This window comes from Achroia grisella, unplaced genomic scaffold (assembly GCF_030625045.1).
Source record: "Achroia grisella isolate CSIRO2021 unplaced genomic scaffold, CSIRO_AGI_Agris_v1 utg241, whole genome shotgun sequence".
Lineage (NCBI taxonomy): Eukaryota > Metazoa > Arthropoda > Insecta > Lepidoptera > Pyralidae > Achroia > Achroia grisella.
The window spans coordinates 1,678,588-1,701,251 of record NW_026712734.1 but is presented as its reverse complement, the minus strand read 5'-3'; the positions used below and the strand labels follow the sequence as shown (position 1 = coordinate 1,701,251).

General features: G+C 30.4%; 1 protein-coding gene across 1 annotated transcript in view; it reads right to left on the bottom strand.

The window, feature by feature from the left end:
- Positions 1-5,841: 5,841 nt before the first annotated feature.
- The window catches only part of LOC131842575 (uncharacterized), a 40,734-nt gene continuing 23,911 nt past the window's right edge, over positions 5,842-22,664 (bottom strand). The window contains exons 2-6 of the mRNA XM_059191151.1: positions 17,705-17,871; positions 17,006-17,189; positions 15,950-16,089; positions 8,673-8,895; positions 5,842-6,898 (exon numbers count right to left, since the gene is read on the bottom strand). Coding sequence (XP_059047134.1) covers positions 6,816-6,898; positions 8,673-8,895; positions 15,950-16,089; positions 17,006-17,189; positions 17,705-17,871 — 797 coding nt within the window. The 3' untranslated portion in view covers positions 5,842-6,815. The remainder of the gene's footprint in view (positions 6,899-8,672; positions 8,896-15,949; positions 16,090-17,005; positions 17,190-17,704; positions 17,872-22,664) is intronic.

Below are 22,664 nucleotides of genomic sequence, written 5' to 3'. Positions count from 1 at the left end.
GTGTATTAAAAAAATAACTTTGAATCGTATTGATTACGTTCGCTTTTAACTTTAGATCAGTTAATTTTAAATGTTTCTTTATCAACATATGATATCCGACTGTTAAGCATAGGCCTCTCCTATCTTTTTCGCTACAGCGCGGTTCATAGGCCCGTAGGTGCCTTAGTTTTTCAAGGGTGGTTACTATATCATCGGACTATTTGGATGATGGCCTACACCTATTTTGGCCTCAATGTGTCCCTACGATAGGACGAATTTACTCCATCTTCCATTGTATAGGCGGCTTGAAATTTGAATTAAATAAGTAGAATGTAATATTTAAGTAAGTCTTAATTTCTTTAGTTAATAATTAAGGACTAAAAACTCAACAAATTTAAATACAAGTGACTGTAATTACTAGTATTCAGCAATCTAAGGCGAAATTCTGCCTCATTCAGGGATTATAGTGTTCATTTAGTTAAATTTATTTTAAAAAGTACAAATTAATTTTTAAGTAGTACAAATTTTAGTATAAATATTTTAGCAATTAAAATTCTAACATTTTAGAGAAATATGGAGATACACGGTACCTACACGTTGGAATAATAACATTATTTTTTTTATTCGTATTTCCATTTAGATGTTAATTTTATTGTTCCTAATTAAGAAGCAGACACATTTATAAACTTGGGTCACAGTATTATTATTTTGTTTCTTTTTCTGTTGAAAAAATTTATATCACACTTTAACATATTATGTACCTACAGGATATGAGTAGTGATATCTATTTAAGTCTTCTGGGATGAAAATACATGAGTGGTATCACGGGTGTCAAATTATCGCTCATCATCTTGGGCTATCAGTTTGTTTGCGGTTCCATTTACATGAAATCAATTAATTTTCTACTAATTTATATATATATAGGTTATATCTGTAAATAGAACATGCAAGTATACACATAGCCAGCTCTCAGGATAGCGCTGATCATAATTATTAGAAAGTTCCAAGTCGTTCAACGAGCTATAGAGAAAACTATGCCCGGAATTTCGCTGTGTGCTAGAATCCCTAATAAGGATATGCGCAAAGGACTAATAACCGTTATACTTATAAAAGATCAAAACTGAAGCGAGTGTTGTTAGAATGTTTTACAGAAATAAGTCTACTTGCCTAAATCTACCCAAAAAATGAATGGACACTTAACAAAACTATATACCAGCCACTTGGCTTACCTGGTGATAATATTCTCCTCTTATGAAGTTAGTATCTCTGCAGTGAGAGGGTATGCCACATATCACTGCGATGTTCTTCCTATACTTTATACTTATACACTTAGAACTCAAAGACCATAAATGCTACTTGTTTGTGTGTGTTTCTTTATTGATTCTTTGTTACATTGGCTATCTATTTCTATAACTCACCTTTATAGGTCATTATGCATAGATCCATCTCATATTTCCATAATATAAACAAAAAGTTAGGATACTTCATTTTAAACTAGCTGACTCTTGCGGTTCTACAGTTACGGTATTATTATTGTTCAATCATATATATATTGAACATAATGTTATGTGTTACCACTTTCCATCAGGTGGGATTGTTTGTCATTCTAATTACTTAAGAAAAAATATACTTATGAAATACATATTTAATACTAGCTATGCCCGCGGTTTCAACCGCACTAAATTTCAATGTAAAATCTAGCCTATGTATTATTCTGATGCATAATCTATATTACTGTAAAATTTCATCAAAATCCGTTCAGTAGTTTATGCGCTTTTTTAATTTTTCAGAGTAACAAACATTCATACTTACACACTTTTGTGTTTATAATATTATTAAGATTATGATTATAATATCGGCAAGTAACATGGATTGTTTTTCACACATGAAGCGCCGTGGGATTCGGCTAGTTACGAATATTATTAAATATAACTTTGTATAGTTACTCTACTGATATGATCAGATTAGATCCTTTAGATTATCGGGAGGCCTCGATAATATAATATAATTACAGGATATAATTGACTTACTGCAAATCCTCTCCAGCGATATACTTACAAATTCGTGTGAATATGGAATCTAGTGCCAAGGGTTAAGGTCTATAACAGGCAGGTGATACCCTTATTGTTTCAGGCATCAGTAGGCTATGGCAGCCGTTTACCATCAGATGGCCGTATGCTTGACTGACATCATTATGATATAAAAAAATAACACTAACTATACAAAGGATTTAACGCTTTTTTAAGATAATAGATAATCTACAGAGCTTAAGTGCGTCGTGGACTATAGGTTTGCTACCCTAACGTACAAGAAAAGTTGTGAACTTAAAAATGGCAGCCACATAAATTGTATATTTCTAACTCACTCGCTCTCCAATGAAGGAAACATCGATTTCAAAACAAAAAATAATCCAATAGACTGCGGTAGAGGCTCCTACCATATAGCATTCAAATACATCCAGCGACATGTGGGCATGTCAATTGTTTTATTCACCACAACATCGACAGTTGATAATACCTCCGACTATTTGGGATGACATCCTTGACGATGTGTTTGTTTTGTTGTAGATGGCCAACATCCGTCTCCAGAAAAATATAACTTCATGTAAAATAATAATAAAATCCTTTTAGCCATTTAATTATTAAAAGTCACTATAAGCAGAGCTTGTGTTATGGGTACTAGACATCATCATTTGAGGTCGGCGTAATATGTTTTTCTCTTCCATTCATCCCTGTTCGCAGTCATTTTGTTATTTACTTCCTTTCTTATCATATCATCTTTCATACAGTCCATTCATCTCTTTTTCGGCCTTTCTCTTCCCTTATAACCATCCTATTCATATGTAACACCTTGTTATGGGTACTAGACAACTAATAAGAATACTTAGATATATATCTTTTTTGTAAATATATATATAATATACATAGAAAACACCCAGACCGATGCAAACATACTTATGAATACAAAAAATTGTACTGTTCGAGGAATTGAACCCGTGACCATCGGAAGAAAAATTGTGTCTTTTATCGCTACACCACGGTGGTGTAAGAAATAGATTCGAACAGTTCTCGTTTTGATAATATTTTTAACTATATTCACGTAACATCTTTGCCGATTTCAATTATTCTTATTTTTACCTACATTAACGAGACCGTTAATGTAAGTTACACTACATACCTACGAGTATGTACTACTATGACTACTGAGTTGCAAGGTAAATATATAAATTAATAGATTGTTATCACCTAATTTTTAAATGTAATTAGAATCCATAACCAATTCCAGTTTACTTTAATAATGCTTTAGCAAAGTTGAATGTTATTTTTGAGAGAAATTTTATATTACAATTTCATATCACTTAGAAGGTCTCTAAAACTTTTTAAGTTACCTCAAGAGCAAGCACTTTAGATCTCTCGTTGTACACAATTTAAGACTTACCTTAATTACCTGTTACAAACAATAATCTTTTATATAAACCCAAAGGTTTATATAGAAGATTTCTAAAATAATTATTCCTCAGTTAAATTTTAAAAATTTCAATTCTACAAGTTACTACGTGCTAAGTTTATTGGTTGGATGACTAGGCATTTTTTATAAATAATATTTGAACACAGGTGGATACCAGTTCTAAAGGTATACTTTGATGGGAAACTAGTGAAGGATGATGGAATAAACATGAAATCAAGTCACAGAGGCCATCGTGGCGAACTCAGCAGCAATTATCCACGACGGTTTCGTGAGCGGACCGCGTGAAGGTCAACTTTACGTGATAAATTATTATCAACGGGTTATTTTTTCGAAAGCGTATCTTGTATTTAAATAAATAAAAAAACACTGATCACATCTAGTCCCACGGTAAGCAGGGCTTGTGTTATGAGTATTAATGAACTGATACAAAAACTTAGTTTTTTTTCTAAATACATACATAATATACATAGAAAATACCTAAATCGATATAAACAATCACACGCATGAATACACAAATTTTTGCACCGTGCGAGGGATCGAACCCGCGACCATCGTAAGTAAAGCACACCGCTGAAGCACTGAGGCCGTCGATTTAATATTTATTTTGACACCGACAAACCAGCGTCCACACGGCATGTCAACCTGTAGTTGATACGAACACTTGATCAACAGCTTATTTCTACTGCAGAACAAAGACTTCATCCGCTAATGAATGATGCCAGTTTGATTTGCACTCATTACAAATACATAAATCATATTAAGTACTAGGAACTCATGAACAATGACGGTTATCACTTTGACTACGGTTTTGTAAAATTATAACGGAACTCTGAGCTCTAATTTGGGGAAATCCCGGAAAAGGGTAAAATGAACCGCTGCGTGTACTGATTTAGTAAACGAAAAATGTATGTTTATAGTTTTAATTTTTGAGGTAGCGTATTTTTTTTTTGTTTATATTAGATGATTGACAACAACAATTGGGATATGGGGGAAGGGATTGTTAGTAAAGGGTAACAGTAATACAGTTGCTAACAATTTACCACGTTTCCAGGGAGGTCCCCCCTTAGGTCGACCTCCACGTGGTCCCCTAGAAATCGTCATGGTTAATTTACCACGATGGGTAATTGGCTTAATTTCATGCTCATGTCTTTCACTAGTGCCCCGCCAGCGTATACCATTAACGCAGCCGGGTACATGATTCTATTATCATCCATTAAAAAAAGAAAACACTATTGGAATATCGCAAAAAAAGAAAAAAAACTACATTGTGGTCAATTTGTGATATGCAAGTAGCCTATCACAAATTAAAAATAATATCACAAGTTAAACACCTAATTATTCATTAATGCTAAGAAATAACATTATTAAGATACTTGCATTTTTCATTCTTTCACACAAAAAAAAATTACGGATACGGTCAACAAGTAGCCCAACTTCCCCGTACCAGGCGAACAGGAATTGTAATAACTAATGCGCAATATTTCTTTCTTCAGTCGCTTTCTATGTTATTGTATAATGACCCCTAGTGTTGGGATACGTTTATTTTGAAGTAACATTAAATTAGTTAAAGAAAAAAATAATAATTTAATATTGTTTAAAGTATTATATTTGATCAGAAAATATGCATAAAGGGTTTTAAATAACTAACTGTATCCGATCCCTTTGGCTTGATATACCCTTTCCGTTACACCCTGTATATCTAGTAACCTCACAGCCATGATATCATCCTTTATTTCGAAATACGGCATATAACTTGTTAACAATGATACTGTCAAATACCTACCCGCCCATTAAGGTGATGGCAAATATAATGTTGACAACAAAAACATAATTTCCTTCGTCTTCAATTAAGTGAAAGAATCAGTGTTATTAGAAACCAGATAACTAACATGTGGACCCAACAACCTGAAACATTCAAACCCAAGGCAAAGAAGCAATTCGTTTCGGTCCAATTTCGCCCTATTTTTCTCGATGGATCCCATTTGAAGCCCTGTGGTTACCACATCACTATATTACTGAAGTAAAGTTAGACGGGATCATGAAAAACCTCTTTTTGGAGTAACAAAGTATGCCTCTAACAAAATAAATTAAACAGAAATTTGTTTAAAATATCGTGTCTAGACGTATGTCGGTCTATTCGTATAGCTTCGTTTCCTATTATTGCGCTTTGCTGTTTATAGTTCAATCATTAAAACTTTGTGAATTACATATTCATGTTTGGTTTAGCGTATGGTTCTCTTTTATTGGAATATTTTTATATATTTATATTGGTTGTTGCTTCTGATAAAGAGTTACTGTATACCATAACTTTGTCTTTATTATTATATGCAAAAAAATACTACAGTTCATATTTGGTAGAGTCGATATATCTCGTACATCTTTCAACTTTGTTGTTTTGTATGATTTGGGCTAAATTGGCGAAATACGCATGACGCGAAATATAGAAATATAAAAAGAGCAGTTACACAGAAATGAATCCATACAATGGTATTTCTCAATAACTTTATTTACGTATTCCATTTAAAATTTACAATAAATACAATACAAAGAAAACAGAAACAAAACATCAATTTTGTGTCACTGTACAATATATTTAAAAGATGATGTCGTGCAAAGAATTGACATTATCTTAAGTGAAAACACAGCCATAGATTAATGCCTAATAATTCATCTATCAGTAATTTATATTACAAATAACTAATTAACGTTCAGAAGATCTACAAAAGTGATATAATAAAAAAACATAATATTTTTGTTTATATTACAATTATAGTTTTATTTTTCAAGAATTTATTGTGAAGGCAGGTTTAGATAATAATTCCAATAAAACAGAAAAAATAAATTATCTGATTACTATTGCATTAAATTGAGTTTAATTTATCTGAGTTAAGGAAATTTGGAATACCTACAATATTATAATTAATAAACTACTTACGGTCTTTTTAATAACAACAATATGATTATTCTGGTAGTGTGTTATAGAATTTCTGTTCCCAAATACCGTTTTTGATGCTTACATAATTAATATTTGCAGTTTTCAAATAAGAAATAATTTTATTGTAGTTAATAATCTAAACCTGACTTCACACCTATATATGGAACAACTCTATATATTATTTTTTATATGTCCTTACTTTATACAATTTCTAATATTTTAGAATGTACAAAAAATAATAAATCCTTCACGATACATAATTATGAGGTTCCTTAGGTAATTTTTGTTTCGGGATTTTATACATAATTATGTAATTTTGTTCTATAGTTACAATAAATTTCTTTGTTACATTTGTGGTAGGTACACGAAATGTATGCCAATCGTTATTATCTACACTTACACTAATATCACCAGATAAACTTCAAACCCATCCTCATAAGCTCATGAATATTGATATTTCATTAAGAGTCCACGTTACTGCTATTAATAACACTGTACTTGCAGTTATGTTTATACCTGTAACATAAACACATGTGAAATTATAAATTATATCTAAATAATAGAAACTTATATATATAAACTTAATATTTATTTATCATTTCATTCTAAAACTGTACTTAATAAACTAAACGTACGTAACTAACTGTACGTAAACTCATTCTGCACCCGCATATCTTTATATGCGTATGTATTGATGGTTATAAAACAACAATAATGAATAAAGAATCTATACGATGAGGTAACACCAAGCGCATACCCATTATTATTAATAATAATAATAATAAAAAGGAAACGATCTATTAGATGATTAATAAAATAGTAGTTGGCGTATTAATTTTAACAAATTTAATTATTGTCCCTTTTAAATAAGTTAAGCAACCTGTTAAAATGTCGGTCTTGAGTACTGTACTCAATAATACAAAACTTTGTGTGAATATGTAGCTATACAAAAATCGCTTGTTGAATATTTCTTTCGAATACCGTATATACATTACAATATTTAACCACAGTTCCTAAAAAATTACAAAAATTCCATTCTTCGCTGCTATGATGTAGCAGATGGGTGAATTCAAGGTAACTTTTTGACAAAATATGCGATATACCTCTAACATGTATAATATAATATGTTTGACATTACAGTACTTTCAGGAGACATAAAATAAATTCCGAAAAAAGGATTTTGTCGTCTTTCTTCTTTCATATTTATCTCGTTATTTGCATGTCTGCAATTTTGGATATAAAAGTAATATAAGAAGACTAAATAGGAAATTCACGTAGAATTAATTAAATATTATTCGTAAAAAGATCTGAAATGTATTGTATTTTGCAAAAGAACTAACAACTGGTTTTCAGTGCAATGACTTGTGACAAAACTCATAAAAATATATACATATATTGAAAACACTTGTTATATAACTTCTATGAAGCGGCTTGCCCAATTTTTATAACATGTTTGGTGTATAAAATGTTTAGCATATGCCTTACATGTTTGTCAAGCCAGATAATAGATTGTAGGCAATTTTTTATATGCCTATGTGATGAGACAAATTTATATGGCAAAACAACGTTTGCCGCGTCAACAATAGTAGAGTCAATGTACAGATTTAAAGATATTTTTGGTAATCATTCAATTAATATATGAAAAAGTATAAGTGAAGAATAGTGAAGGTATAAAGACATTTTCGAATACAAATGCGAAAACAACGTACAACCTCTAAAATTTCCGAGAGGAAATCTTTTAATGTGTTTGCATGTGACAACAAACACCATGGTCCTAATTATGTCTCCTGATTGTTTGTCGGGTGCAAAAGTTAATTTTCATAAATATTAAACGTCATCGCTCATTGGGGGAGAATTTCGTCAAGATTATAAATTCTATTATGCTAAGCACTTTGTACTTTTTCATGTAATCACATGTTTATTATGTGAGTATTAAACTTAATGAGTAATTTAAATGAGTCGTTTGATTTCCATAAAACTAATTTCAAATACGAATGGTTGTAAAGTATAAATTTTAGTATATTAATGCTAATGATATTTGGAATTCGTATTTATAAATACGAAAATTTGTTCTATTACTTATGACAATGTAAAATAAATTAATATGAATTATGGAGAAAGAAAATGTAAAGCCGTATACATGTAATTCTTTCTGATATATGCCCATATTATGTAACAGCCTTTGAAAAGTTACTGTATTTTTTGTTTAAATTACGAAAGAATTATAATTAGTCGTTCCATGTGTAACGGGCGTTTCCTCTATTACTAGTACTATTGGTAGTATTATTACCTCTATTATTAGAAACATATTTCGATAACTGTGTCTGAGAGTGCACAGTGATGATTGTGGCCGTGTCTCGAACTACAGGAGGTTCGACCAACAGTATGGATTCGCAGCGTATCCTCAACGCGCCGCTAACTGTAGTCGGAACCCGTAGCCTCAGCACTCGCCAGGACATACGAAGACCACCAGGCTGAACTGCACTCAGCTCCGTCCTCTGCCAAGCTTCGGGCTGTAATAATATTACTATTGAATAAATACTGTCAGCAATATTTTAGATAATTCAATTATTATTATTATTATGTTTATAATAATAATTGAATTATCTATATCTGGGAATAAAAGCGTTGTGACCGTGCGTGTGTGTTTGTAAATTGGGGTAGTAAACCGTTAGGTTATAGCGATAGTTCAAAATTGCCTCTCTCTCTGTATTTCTTACTAGCTCTCAATCCGAGAAATAAATGGGCATATTCACCACAACATTATTAATCGTCAATTCCTCTAACTATCCCATCTGGGTTAACAGTCGTATATATATATATATTATTATACTGGATATGGATACGGATGCGGATATGAAATTATTTCGGATTATCCGTTAGTTTCGGATAATTTCGGTTATAGATATTAAAGGAATTTCAAAAGTGAAATACAAATAGCTAATAAAATGGTTTCATAACGTGTCTCAATTATGCTCCGCCCCTATCCGATATTATCCGAATCTTTTATTTCGGATTCGGTTACGGTTGCGAATATTTTTTTATATCGGATATATCCGATAGTTTCGGTTACGGTTACGGAGCTCCCTAATATCCCTGCAAATAAGCATGCGGACATACCAATGGTAAACGGTTCCTGTAGCTACACGAGGTGTCACGTGCGCATTGCCTCTGTGTAATTGTTTATGATTGCGACATATTACTGGTGCCCTCAGACTAAAGTCAGGAGTTGGCCTTCACCCACTTTATAAGTCCTTTCGCGGATTTGCAGACCCATCTGCACTCGCTCTCTATCGTTCAGTGAAGCTTATAATATTATATTAATTTGAAAATAATATTATAAGCTTCAATATTATAATATTATATTAATTTGAAAAAAAATGGCTCAACAACGCTCGCCAGAAATTTCATATTCCTTGCAGGTAACAAATTCTAATACCTTGTGTATCTAATGATTTATGGATTAAAAAAAATTCTTTTTTCTATATTTTTAATAGAAGTACATCGTCCGAAACATTAATTTCTACTAAAAGCATAATATACATTTATTAATTATAAAATAATTTCTGAAACATAATTTGTTAAACGTGTTGATGTCTGTTTCTTAATTATTAATTAATACCAAGACCGTTGGTGTCGTGTCTTCTCTGAATCGCTTTGGTAACCTACAGAGCAATAAATCAGTCAAGACTTCCAGTTACTAAGCAACGTAGTGTATTGGCAATGAAGGATGTATCCCAACAATATGTACTATCGTAGTACCTTGAAGCCTTTTTGGCTTGAAAAAGAGCCTCTAAGGACTACAACCGCTGCAATGGCAAGCCGAATAAAAATGTATATACTTATTTATTCGTTTCCTATTTCAGTATTGTTTAAATTGAAGTAACAAGTAGTTCTTTCAGATGTAAATAAAATTGTTTATACTAATAATAAATCAAATCTATTCGTATTAATAATCTATATGGAATAAATAATGAAGAATATATATGAATAACCTTTTATCTTTTTCCTAAAGATAAAGTTTACTGATATATATTATTTAAAACTATGCCATTTACAATACGAGTACATATATGGTGAGTTTTTTATTAATAGCCCAATCGAATTAGATTCGATACATAACTAGTTTTACCGAAATTCATTTTCAAATCATTTATCGAAGTTTTGGAACAGACGAATGCTTTTCATTTTCCATTGAACTATAGAAGCTTTATAACAATCAAGCTACAAAACAATAGTAACAATCATTGTGATTTTATACCTGTCCGAGTTCTTTTATTCCGCAATAAATATAAATTTTAGAGTAATTTTAAAAGGCCATTGGAACAAATAGAAAAATACACTCATTTACGTTAACCCTGTTTTTCCTTTGATAAAAGTACAGGATCTGAATTAAATTTAAAACGGTGAAATGTATTTCTATTGACCTAATTGGAATTTCAAACGAAAAGTAGAAGGGTCAGCGGTTTTAGACCCCACGATTGGTTTTTTATAAGCAAAAGAAAATGAAACTTTGTTTTCCTCATTTTGTCCGAAGAAGGAAAACAATTCACCCGTGCTTGCGTAAATAGCGTTAATTATTATTTTAATATGAAATTATTTCATGAACTTACGTGTAATTCATTGCTAAATAATAAACATAACATAATATATATCTATTAGTACTTCTGTATATCTTCATATCAAATACATTTTCATTTTTTGTTTCATTGAGTCTTTCAGATTCCCTTTAATCCTCCTTGACTATATTCTTTCCCTTTTGCACTTTCTTTTCTTTATTCCTTTATTTTGAACTAGTTTTGTTAATCATCTTTGATAAACAAATTCAATGTAGTCTTTGTAGCTAAACTGTTATTTATCACAGACAGTAAGATGCATTTTGTTACAATGTTATAAAATACAACAAAATATCCAAATTAAAGTAGCATAAAAGTCGAAACGAGGTCCTTCATTAAAATATTTTGGTAATAATGTGGTGTATTACAATTACATTATTACCATTTAGTACCATCACTGGGTAACTAGGTAGATTAGGCATCTAATTATTACGTAAGCGATGGGATATAGCACTGGATATATTAACTACATTGTTGATTCTGTTCTTGAATGTGCTGCAAAGGCATTATGACAAATAAGTTTTCTTACTTTCATGCAGATCCGAGTAATGCCTAATTAGGCATAAATATTTTAAGGTGTGCTTCAGAGAATAAAGGAGGGCATTTTGGCCAAATATACCGGGTGTTTTAAAAGGCCATTAGCGAAGATTTAAAGAGTAGCTTGACTGCTTTAAGTCGCTTTTACAATGAGCTTACTAATGGTTAGCTGCGCAAAAGTATATGTACTATGCAACACATTGTAAGATTTAAGTAGAATTTATTTTGCATTGTACTAAATTGTCCGTAAATAGTACATAAATACATATATATTTACTTTTAACCTATGAATTAAGTGTATTTATGTGTATTGTTGTATCTTTTTATAGAAGATTCTGAATAGTACTTTATGCTTTTTTATTTTATGCTTGGATATTTACATTATTTATTATTTTTATATGTGTACATGCATATAGATTAGTCTGAACTGTTGCATATTTGTAATAAATGTGAAAGACAATAACAAAAACGATTACAAATGGGAGAAATTAACAAAATAAAATTATTAACAGATTAATTCCAACTAGATTGGACCGTAGAATAAAAAAAATATAACAAACTGACCTATGACTACATAAGTGGCTATAATCGACTGTATAAATAAAAGCCATCGAAGTCTGATTAATTAGAATGTTTGTTATTTTATTATTCTTACGTATATTTATTATCCTATAAATATAAGAATGTGAACATTTACAACGATTTTAGATTTTTGGATATCTGTCACTGTCAAACGGTTCAAGAGATTTCGACAGCTTTGAATTATCTATATACGAGTATAATAGGTATATACATTTTTTAAATATAGAGAACCTAGACTTACATATACATATATTTTAAGTATAAAGGTACTGAATTGCAGAGATTTTTTCTGTTGCCTCCGAAAATTTAATGGATTTAAATTATTCTTTTTACTAACAACTGGATTCGCTTTACAATTTGCATTATATTTTTTTCCATGTGTCTATTAAAATATACCTATTTGTGAAATAAAAAGCACATCTTATTCGCATTTATTTAATGTATAACTGATTACAAAAAAGTTTCAATTTGGGAATATTTATATTATTCTATATGTGTACATAAATTATTACGGAGAAAATTCAATTTATCTACAAGAAAGCTTCAGGCGATCCTCCAGGTTCTTGCTAGATTAAAAATTACACTTATAAAATTAGCTTCTCTAGATGCAGCATTCTAGGAAAAGACCTCGAGCTATATTGCACTCGTTTCGTTGGAAGTACACAATCTTATTAAAAGTATGTTCTATTGAAACTGTAATTATTCTATTTGTACCTACATGAAGAATCCACTTTCCTCATCAGCCTCTGTCACCTATTTCAGCCACCATATACTAAGGGTCGCTAAAAAGATAGAAATTAGAGGATAAGAGGCATAAATTCTAAGTTCTCTGGAATGAGAACCTGTGAGTTCTATCGCAGGCGTCACATGGTTACATGATATCCGTAGTGATGCTCATGTATATAGAGAATTACCAATGACATAAAAAAATATTTTTGTTCTCTTTGAAATAAGAAATTAAAATAATATGGTTTTTCATCATCATTTTTAAATGTATTATATAATATATATCAGAATTTCTTAAATTTATTAACTGAACCACTATCTCAATATTATTCTATATCTCATTATTATTTCTGTGCTAAAGATTTCATTTGTTTAATCATAAAATTAATACCACTAGATGATAGATTTAATCTGTATAGTTATACAGATAAAATGTTTTAAGTATGTGATAATATATTCGCGAGCAACCAAATCGACTCAAGCGCTACCTCTACATTCAAATATTGTGCTAAATAAAAGAACATTTGAATAAAAATATCATGTCATTTGAATTTTAGTAACGGTCATCTTGTTCAGAAGTACAACGGTGGCGGCTGGTTGTTGTTCTCTGAGTGAATGCTCCAGTCTCTTGATATCGACTGTATACTCGGGATACAGCAGAGTGACTCTAGTGAAGCTAGGAAGCGACTACTCGCTGACTGAATCCTTATTGCAATAAGGCAACAACTTGAGCGGCTCCTTAAGATGTGGTATTCATGGTTTCTTGAAAACAATGAATGCAGGTTGTGGAGATCGAGTATCGGTCAACTGTTGATAAGCGACTGATAAGGGTTGAAGGGTCATGGGGGTTTTTATAGGGGTACAGGGTAACGCAACTCGCAGGTGGCGTAGTGAGTAATTTGTCCCATACGTCTTAATTGTGCAAATGAACATGTTAGTAATTGTTTTATTTCATGACGTTGATGTATTTTTAAAGCTTAGGTTTCAAGCTTTCAAATGACATATTATTTTTATTTAAATGTTAAACACTTTTTTTTAAATAAATTTAAATCTAGTGTACATATTTTGTACACTAGATTTACTTTAGAGTGAATATATTCAAAATAACATCTATTAGGCAAATAGTTATAGTACAGTTGGAAGCCAACCAATAATTATCTTAAAAAAAGTAGGTATAAGAATTCCAATTAGTTGCCCTACGTCTATTTTATAAAATTTACTGATAATAAATTTATAAAATAACAGTCGACTTCTATGAATAGTTTACATAAATCCATATGTTAAAATAATAACTAGAGAATAATTGGTAAATATAATTATGGTAATTATTTAACCACTTATTATAATAATTGGATACATTTATTAGCATAAAAAGCAAATCGATTCGTAGTGGGATATAAAAATATTGTTATATTAGTTTCTACACCTATTTAGTTTCTCAACCTGTTGCGCGTATTAAATCACGCACATATATATTTCTATAATTTTCATTGAAATTTCAATCTGATCCAAGTATTGAATATGAAAAATTTCAAGAAAATAAATTATATTTTTTATACGTTATTTAAAAAAAATAGAGTACCTAAATGTAAAGTAAGGCCACCCCATAGCAAAGAATGTTATCTGCTGAAGTTTGTCTCGTTTGCTGTGGGTCCTTGTCAAAACTTTGAAGGGGAGCGTGTTTCTACATAAAGTTATAAAACAAAATATGGAGATAAGATAGGTACAATAAACAGTGAAGACTTATAGGTATAGAATGGTACACAATAAAATTAGAACTGAAAATATACAGGAAATAACTGGTTTAAAAAATGTATATTATATATAGCTACATATATAATATACATTTGATTTAAACCTAATAAATACGAGAGCAGAAAAAGTCTACAGATTGTTTTACGAATAGTAATGCCATATGTACGTCTTTACTAACGGTATGCACTGACTGACTGGCTCACCAGTGGAAGATAAAGTCAGTTCAATAAACGAATCGTCAGAAATTCTACGTTGAGAATCTCTTTTAATACTATCTATTCACAATTTTATTTGTATTCTCTAAACAAAAAAATAAAACAAAATTATGCATATCACCACCTTACGGCGTCTACTGCTACTATACAATATTTATTCTATCACAAATTGTTCTACAAGATTCGGTTAGTTGGGGTTATGTCTAGTTTTGTAATTTATTGATCTGCCAATCTCTTCATTAATCAATAGGTACGATTATTTTTTAAGTATTTCTACCTGTCATCTAGTACTCATATCTTGTGTTATGGGTACTACTTAGCTTGGGACATAATGGCGCCGTGTGAATTGTGATAAGTGTGAAATTTGATAATATAAAACGAAATGATGACAGTATAAAATAAAAATGACAGTATTAAACTGTAAAACACTCATAAAACACAGCCACGTATTCTGTGTCATTTTGTCAAGTCTACTTGTTTATAAATTTATTTTTCCGAGAAACAATTATAATGTAAAAGTAAAGAGTTGCTTAAAGTTGTTAATCATAAAATAGAAGTAAGCGTAGACTTTACTCCTTCATTTTGCAGTCGCTTTAGAAACAACCGACAGTTGAGTCGTTTAGTAACTCAATTACTCTGACGAGGTTATCCCAATACGACCCGTGAAAATATAAGCCCTTATAAATGTAATTATCGTTAGTTATAATATTACTAAAACGGTGTTAAATAAACATATTAACATAAATTTAGTTCATTAAAGGTTGACTGAACTGATAATGCAGAAGATATGATCCAGTCAACCATATTACACAAGAACACACTGCACTTCATGAAAATGAATGTTAGTGACTCATAGAACATAGTAGATACTGTAATGGCTCCTTAGGAGTCCTCATAAATACTCTCATATTTAAAATTGGAACGTAAATTTGAAAAAAATCTCTTCAATACAAAATACTATGAGATTAAAAGGTTTAGGCAAACATTTTAGCTGATTATATATATGTAACTATATAAGTTTATTGAAACATTTATTAAAATTTTCATTAAGTGCTAAATACTCGCAATGAAAACGACTCCTAAAAACAAAAAGAGTACTAGTAGATATTAGCGCAATTGGAATATTCCCAACTGACCTTTTGTAGCTCGTTGTCGATATACCAATTTATATCCGACGGCGGCAATGAATAGTCCGATGAACAATTCAGGAATATCTGCTCGCCAGGCTTCAGCACCTTTGGGGCTCCACTTATAACTGGATCCAGATCCGGCATCGCTGGGGGCAAAGCGAATTTGAATACATCAAGCAGTCCTACGAAAGTTTGCCGAGTTCCTAGTTGAATTACAGAGGGTGATAATGACAAAGACTTGTCTCTAATGGGAATTACTAAAGTGTTGGAAATGTAAGCGAGTAAATTGTTTTAGACTGTAATCAAAATATATTTGCAAGTAGTTGAATATATTTTAAAAATAAGATAATAAATATTATATTACTGTTATTTAATATTAAAGATAAAGTAAATGTTAAAGGTTCATTATATTTTTAATACTGATATTTTCAACACCAATACTGATAATTTACTACTACTGCTATAATATTATACTAACAACCAAATGTATGATTAAAAATTATGTAAATCCCATATTCATGAGATTTAGAATTCGTATGCTTATTTGAAAAAAAGAAGAAAGAAAGAAAATAGTTTATTTGGCACATAACAATAATAAAATTAAGGTTTAAAATTTTAAATTACATATTTAATTATATAAATATTTAAAGACAATGTGTGTTTCTAAAATATTTGTAGATATATGCGTATATGAAAATCGTATTTCTATATATTTAATTACATCAACTAATATCAAAAAATCTTTAAAAAATGTTATTTCTATTCACTTCCGATTCAGAGGATCAGTAAGTAAATAATATTTCTATAGATCAAAAATTCTTTAAATCGGTATTTTTAGTTTTTTCATTACCATGAATTAACTCATTTCTCATTATAATAATAGTATAAATTTATTTCGTATGTAAATTTACTATCATGTATATCGATATTCAATTTTTTCAATTCAATTCAATATTTTATTACAATATACATATATAGCAAATATACATATATTATGATGGTAAATATCCCGTTTATATACATAATGTGCACAATTCTACATAAATAGTGTACAAAGCTCACCAACAACAGTCATGTGCTTGGTTTGCCTCGCTATCTGGAACTTTGGACCCTCTGTAGAGACTTCACAAGTATATGCGGCCCTCGTCGCTACAGGAGGTGGCATAACTTTCACCATACACGAATCTATTTGACACTCCCCTCCTTGCACCATGATGTCCGTTACGTTGAACAGTCGTATAGGTGGCTGAAAAAACCTTCATATTTTAAATTTAGAACACAGAAAGCAATTTAAGTTTATGTAATTATAGAAGGAGTAGATACCACCGACTTGTCTTAGTCCTCAGAATTAGCTAAGCACGCATGTATCCTGTACTGTGTAATTTTTACTCATTTACGCTTTAATGGATCTTTTATTCGAACTATAATAATAAAAGTGCCAACTAAATGCACCAAATGAGAATACAAATTTATTATTATATATTTCTAGTAGGTAGGCATTAATAATTTTATATTAGGAAAATCACCTTCATTTGTTATATACTACTCATTAAACACATATTTATACTTGAGATGTTAAAACGACAGTTCCAAACTTAAATGTGATGCGCTGTTCTGCTTATTTAAGCTTCACGAAGGCCTGCGGCGGTTTGACGTATAAACATTTGTATTCTGGGTACAAATTATCTAGGTGGCCGTCACGAACAAAATTCGTACCTATGTATATATACAGCAATCATAATTAGTACATTGAGTTATTACCTTCTGAGAGGGATTATATCTAAATATTTCATTCATATCCCTGTACCACTTGACAGAATGTAATTTCTGATCGTCCATTTGAAAATGGCAGCTTAGGACCGCGGGTCTCCGCGGATCTGCATATAACGGCACCTTCAATTGGGTAATCTCGTGTGCTGAGGTTATAGCTGTTGAACAAAAAAAACAAAACTTATTATTGCGTTTTGTTACAATTAGGTAAATAGAAGATGCGGTGCATTTTAAAAGGAGCTTCTTTAAAAATACATTGTATGGCTACTTCTTAATAAATTTTAGTTATTTGTATCTTATATAGAAATACTTAATTATTTAGAACATCGTTGTTTGTTGATTACTACTGATTACTCAGTTTACACCGAAAGGTGCCAGTTCAAATCTGCCTATTTCTAAAAAACTTCAAGTGGCAAATTTATTTATATTTACTCATGAAAATAACCACGATAAGCAAAGTGATCTATAAGTCAGCAGTACCGCCCGGTAAGCACTACCAAATTAGATTTGAATGTACCCAGCGAAACTCCCAGTTGTTTTTACAATGAAAAAGTGTTGCTTTTACAATGACGTCGACGATTGACAACGTCTTTGACTAACATATTTGGGATAATAGCTTTGAAGATGAATTTTATATAATCTTAACATTATACTATATGTATATTAAACCGTGTACCTATATTGAAGTAATAAATACAATGGGTAATCTAATGACCTCTGTAAATAAGATATCAAATGAACATGTTTCTATTGTATGTTATGAAAGTGTAATAAAATAACCCATATTAGGTATATCAATAATGTGTAGTTATACACGTAATAGTCGTTATGTTTATGATGTAGAGAATAGGTATATAGAGTGTTGTTTCTTAATGGCATAGGGGACAAATGAGTTGGCTGCTCACTTCATGTAAGAAACCCTATCATAAGCACACGCCAGCCACATCTAAGCAAATGTAGGTGATTTCACAATCTTTTAAGAATAAGCTCTTTTTTTGATGGTTTCAATATCGTATCGCTTGGGAAATACCATTGCAGGAATGTTATTCCACAATATGGTTGGGCTTGATAAAAAGCATCTGGATAAACAAATCTGATATATGCGGTAGAAAATACACAGAGATACAATGGCACTCCGCAAAGCCAATAAGGTCGAGTCTGTCACAAAGACATTGATTACCAATGATTCTGGTTGCACGGTTCTGAATGCGGTCAAGTAGAAGTAACTACAGTACAAGTTTACTATTAGCAGGACCATATGTTTGTTTATGGCCATTTGGAGAGAAAATTTGACAGTAAAATTTAAATAAACTTGAACTTTTGAATTTGAACAATTTCAACAACCCAGCCATATACATAATTTACTTCTTCATCTTGTTATACTTTTCCTAATATATTATAGTATTTTGTTACATTGTAGATATTATAATAATTTCTATTGGGAATCTCTTTTAATGTTATCTCAGGTATACAAAGTTTCCTACAACTTTCTTTACAATTATGAGCGTATTGTTCCTTTTAGTGGAATTTTGGTCAGTCTGACCTGTTAATATTTTCTTTTTCCTACGAAATAATATATATTTATTAATTCCTACTAGCTCATACATATTGGGTTAGCTTTTTTATAAAAGATATATTCGTGATAATCCACCTTCACGTATTTTAAATAGATTTGATCAGCTGTTCGTATTTGTAATAATAATAATATTAATAAGTCATATTTGTATATTATATAAGTAGCATAACCATCCCTTATTTACTTAAAAAATATAAAAAATAACTTTTAGTATCTTAATACACTTTTTAAGTTTTGGAGTAGCTATAAACTGTTATAAATTATTATTAAAAGGTAATATGTACCAAGTAAACAAGCCAAAGGTAGGGACAAATATTTGAGGAAGCGGGAACTCGGTCCCTTTAAGTATACAATTAATTTGTCTACAGTTCAAACAACATTTATGGAATAAACCTATTCATTTACATATGTCTAGAGCAAAATGTTAAATTCATTTGCATATTTAATTTTAATTGACATAATCGGTATTCATTTCTACATTTGTAGTCAATATTTGTATTTTATTAATTTAATAGTACAAGATATAAACATTTTCTCCAAATCTTATAGACCAGCGTGGTTATAGTTGGCCGAGTCCTATTCTTGTGATGCATCAGGGAGGTGTTTTTTTAAGTAATTGGAATTGTAACCATCTAACCCATGTGCCACGATGGTAAGTGGTAACCGTCGCCTGAACATGAACATCACCACGTTAATATTATACAGTCGTGATACCACTCATTCTCATATATCATAATGATAAATTCATATTAGTGTATTGTAATGATGTTGATTAATTACTCGAGAATAAGAACATGTTTGATAATTAAATGTTACAACTCGAAGACTGTCATTTTAATTCAAAGTCTCTAAGTACATTATATACCACTTTGTTACTGTTTGGTGTATTAATTATTTAATTAGCATCAAAGTTCATGGAGAGTTATTAATATAATAATCTTTGAATGTTGTAATGAAGTTCACGGAAACTCTAAGCATTAAATAAATATCTATAAAACAGGCTTGTGAATGGAACAACTGTCTGGAAGTTTCAAACTTGGATGATAAGTTTACTCGTCTATTGTATATTATGGTGATTTCAAGTTAATTACTTCAACTCTAATGATGACTAGAATTATAATTTAAATTATAAAATCAATAATAAAACACTTATGTTTTGTGTAAATGTATATCAGTTCACAATAGTTTTATTGAGAAGGATATGCTAATAAGTCGTCTAGTTGGGTATCTCAGTTTCACCTCTATCAGCCGTCAAGCAGTTTGGTTTGTAAACTGTGTATTAATTGAAGTTGAAATGAGATAAAGTAGTGAAATTACAGGATAATTCGACATTGCATATTAATCCTCCGGTATTACAGTGCAAGTATGTCGCGGACATCAAATACTGTGTAGTTTTGTGATGGTGTGTAGTTTTGGATAGGCCGCTACTTAGAATCAGATCGGCCGTCAGGTGTTTTTTTGTTTGCTATGTACTGCTATAATAATATTTTTACTATCATTAATAGGTTTTGTATAATCAAAAGCTGTATCTAGTTTAGTAGCCACATTTAATTTAGATAACAATTGAGTTAGGTAGCTTAGTCGTATATCATAAAGTCCTGATTTGAAACTAATGAGATCATAGCCACCAAGTTAGCAAACTGAAGGTTTTGTTATTGTTCTTTAATATAATGACGAAACTAAAATGCACGAGCAATTTATTAAACAACTACACTTTTTTTATTGCAAGCTCAACCCAAACTTTCCTCGCAATTTTTAAGTACATATTATGTATAATTCTGTATATACTTTCAAATATATATATTAAATTGCAGAATTAGAAACTAAAGAAATATAATTATGTACATCATTATTAATATTATTATTATTTAAAACAAATATAACAACAAACGTATTTTAAGGAAAGCAATTTTATAGTAGGTAATATTTTAAAAAACCACAAAGTGTATAATATAATATACTTACCAGAACACATTTTAAAGGGTTATTTTCTCTAATATTCTTATATAATTTATTCCTGAAACGGAAATTCCAGTCCATTTACTCTACTTTAGCACTTTGGTTCGGCGGAGGGAAAGAAATGCTTTTAATAAAAGTAATTTTGGAACAAATTTACTCGATTTGCCTCGGATAAAGGTTGAATAATAATTATGGAGCGTTCCACTGAGTAATTTGCTTAAGTTGCTTTGCTATGAACGCTGAGAAAATCGGGAAAACGCGCTGCCCATCAGCTATTTAAAACATCGAAAGTTCGATACAAGAATGAACCTTCGTTGTTGAATATTCATGTTGATGGCTTCGTTAGTTCCTATAACGTTATTATCGATAGGATAATAATTTTAATACGTTAGGAATTTAAATTGGAATATTAAGCCCGTTATTTAGAACTGTTATTATATAAAAAAAAATAAGAAAACCTTTTATTATTTAAGATTCTTGGAATGGCAAATAATTTGACGAGAGATCTTGAATTCTACTTCTGGATTAATCTTAATAGGTTTCATTTTTTTATTAAATATAAAGTATTATCTCAATTGTCTAGTACCAATATCATAAGCTCGGAACTGGATGGCATTGCGTCAAGTATTCAGGATTATTATATTTTTATAATAAATTTCATTATTTTGTGCTTTAAAAAACAAAGTAATTTTGCAGTTTTGTTTAAAAATCGTTATTTAATTTATTTATTTAAGTTTAATCTGATCTTCCTGCAAAAAAATTAACAGAAAGTAATAACTCCACCTATAAATTAATACTCGTGAGATACATATTTTTGCTGGAATAAGTAGGTGTATAATTTATAATTGTATTCCACGAACCTGATGACCTGTTTCGTTGTGACGTCAAACGGTTTCACAGAGGGCAGGACTGAATTCCCCCGTAAACACTTGCGTGTATAGCTATCCTACAATGCCTCCAGAGAATATACAGATAATTGAAATACTGTGTACATAGTATTTCAGAACATACTTTTACGGTAAAATATCTACATGTTTGGTGTTCGCTATGTACTACTAAAATAATATTTTTTATAAAAAGAACTACTTACATACAAATATTGAAGAATTATCACTAACTAGTTTTGTAGATGTACGATAAAAAATTCAACTTTAATACAGAAATTGATTATGAGATATGTATACATATATTTTGTGGTTATTGATGTTATCAATGTCTTAGCCAAGAATAATTTTGATGATTCTTTCTGTAACCTATATAAGCTAAGAATTTTCTTCAACAATAAGTAACTATAGAGATGAAAAGGGAGGAAAATAGTTCAATAACAAAAATATACTTCTAACTTTTTAAAATCACGAGCTCTATTAAATAAAAATTTACATATTATGAAGATTTTGTACCAAGTCAAACACAATT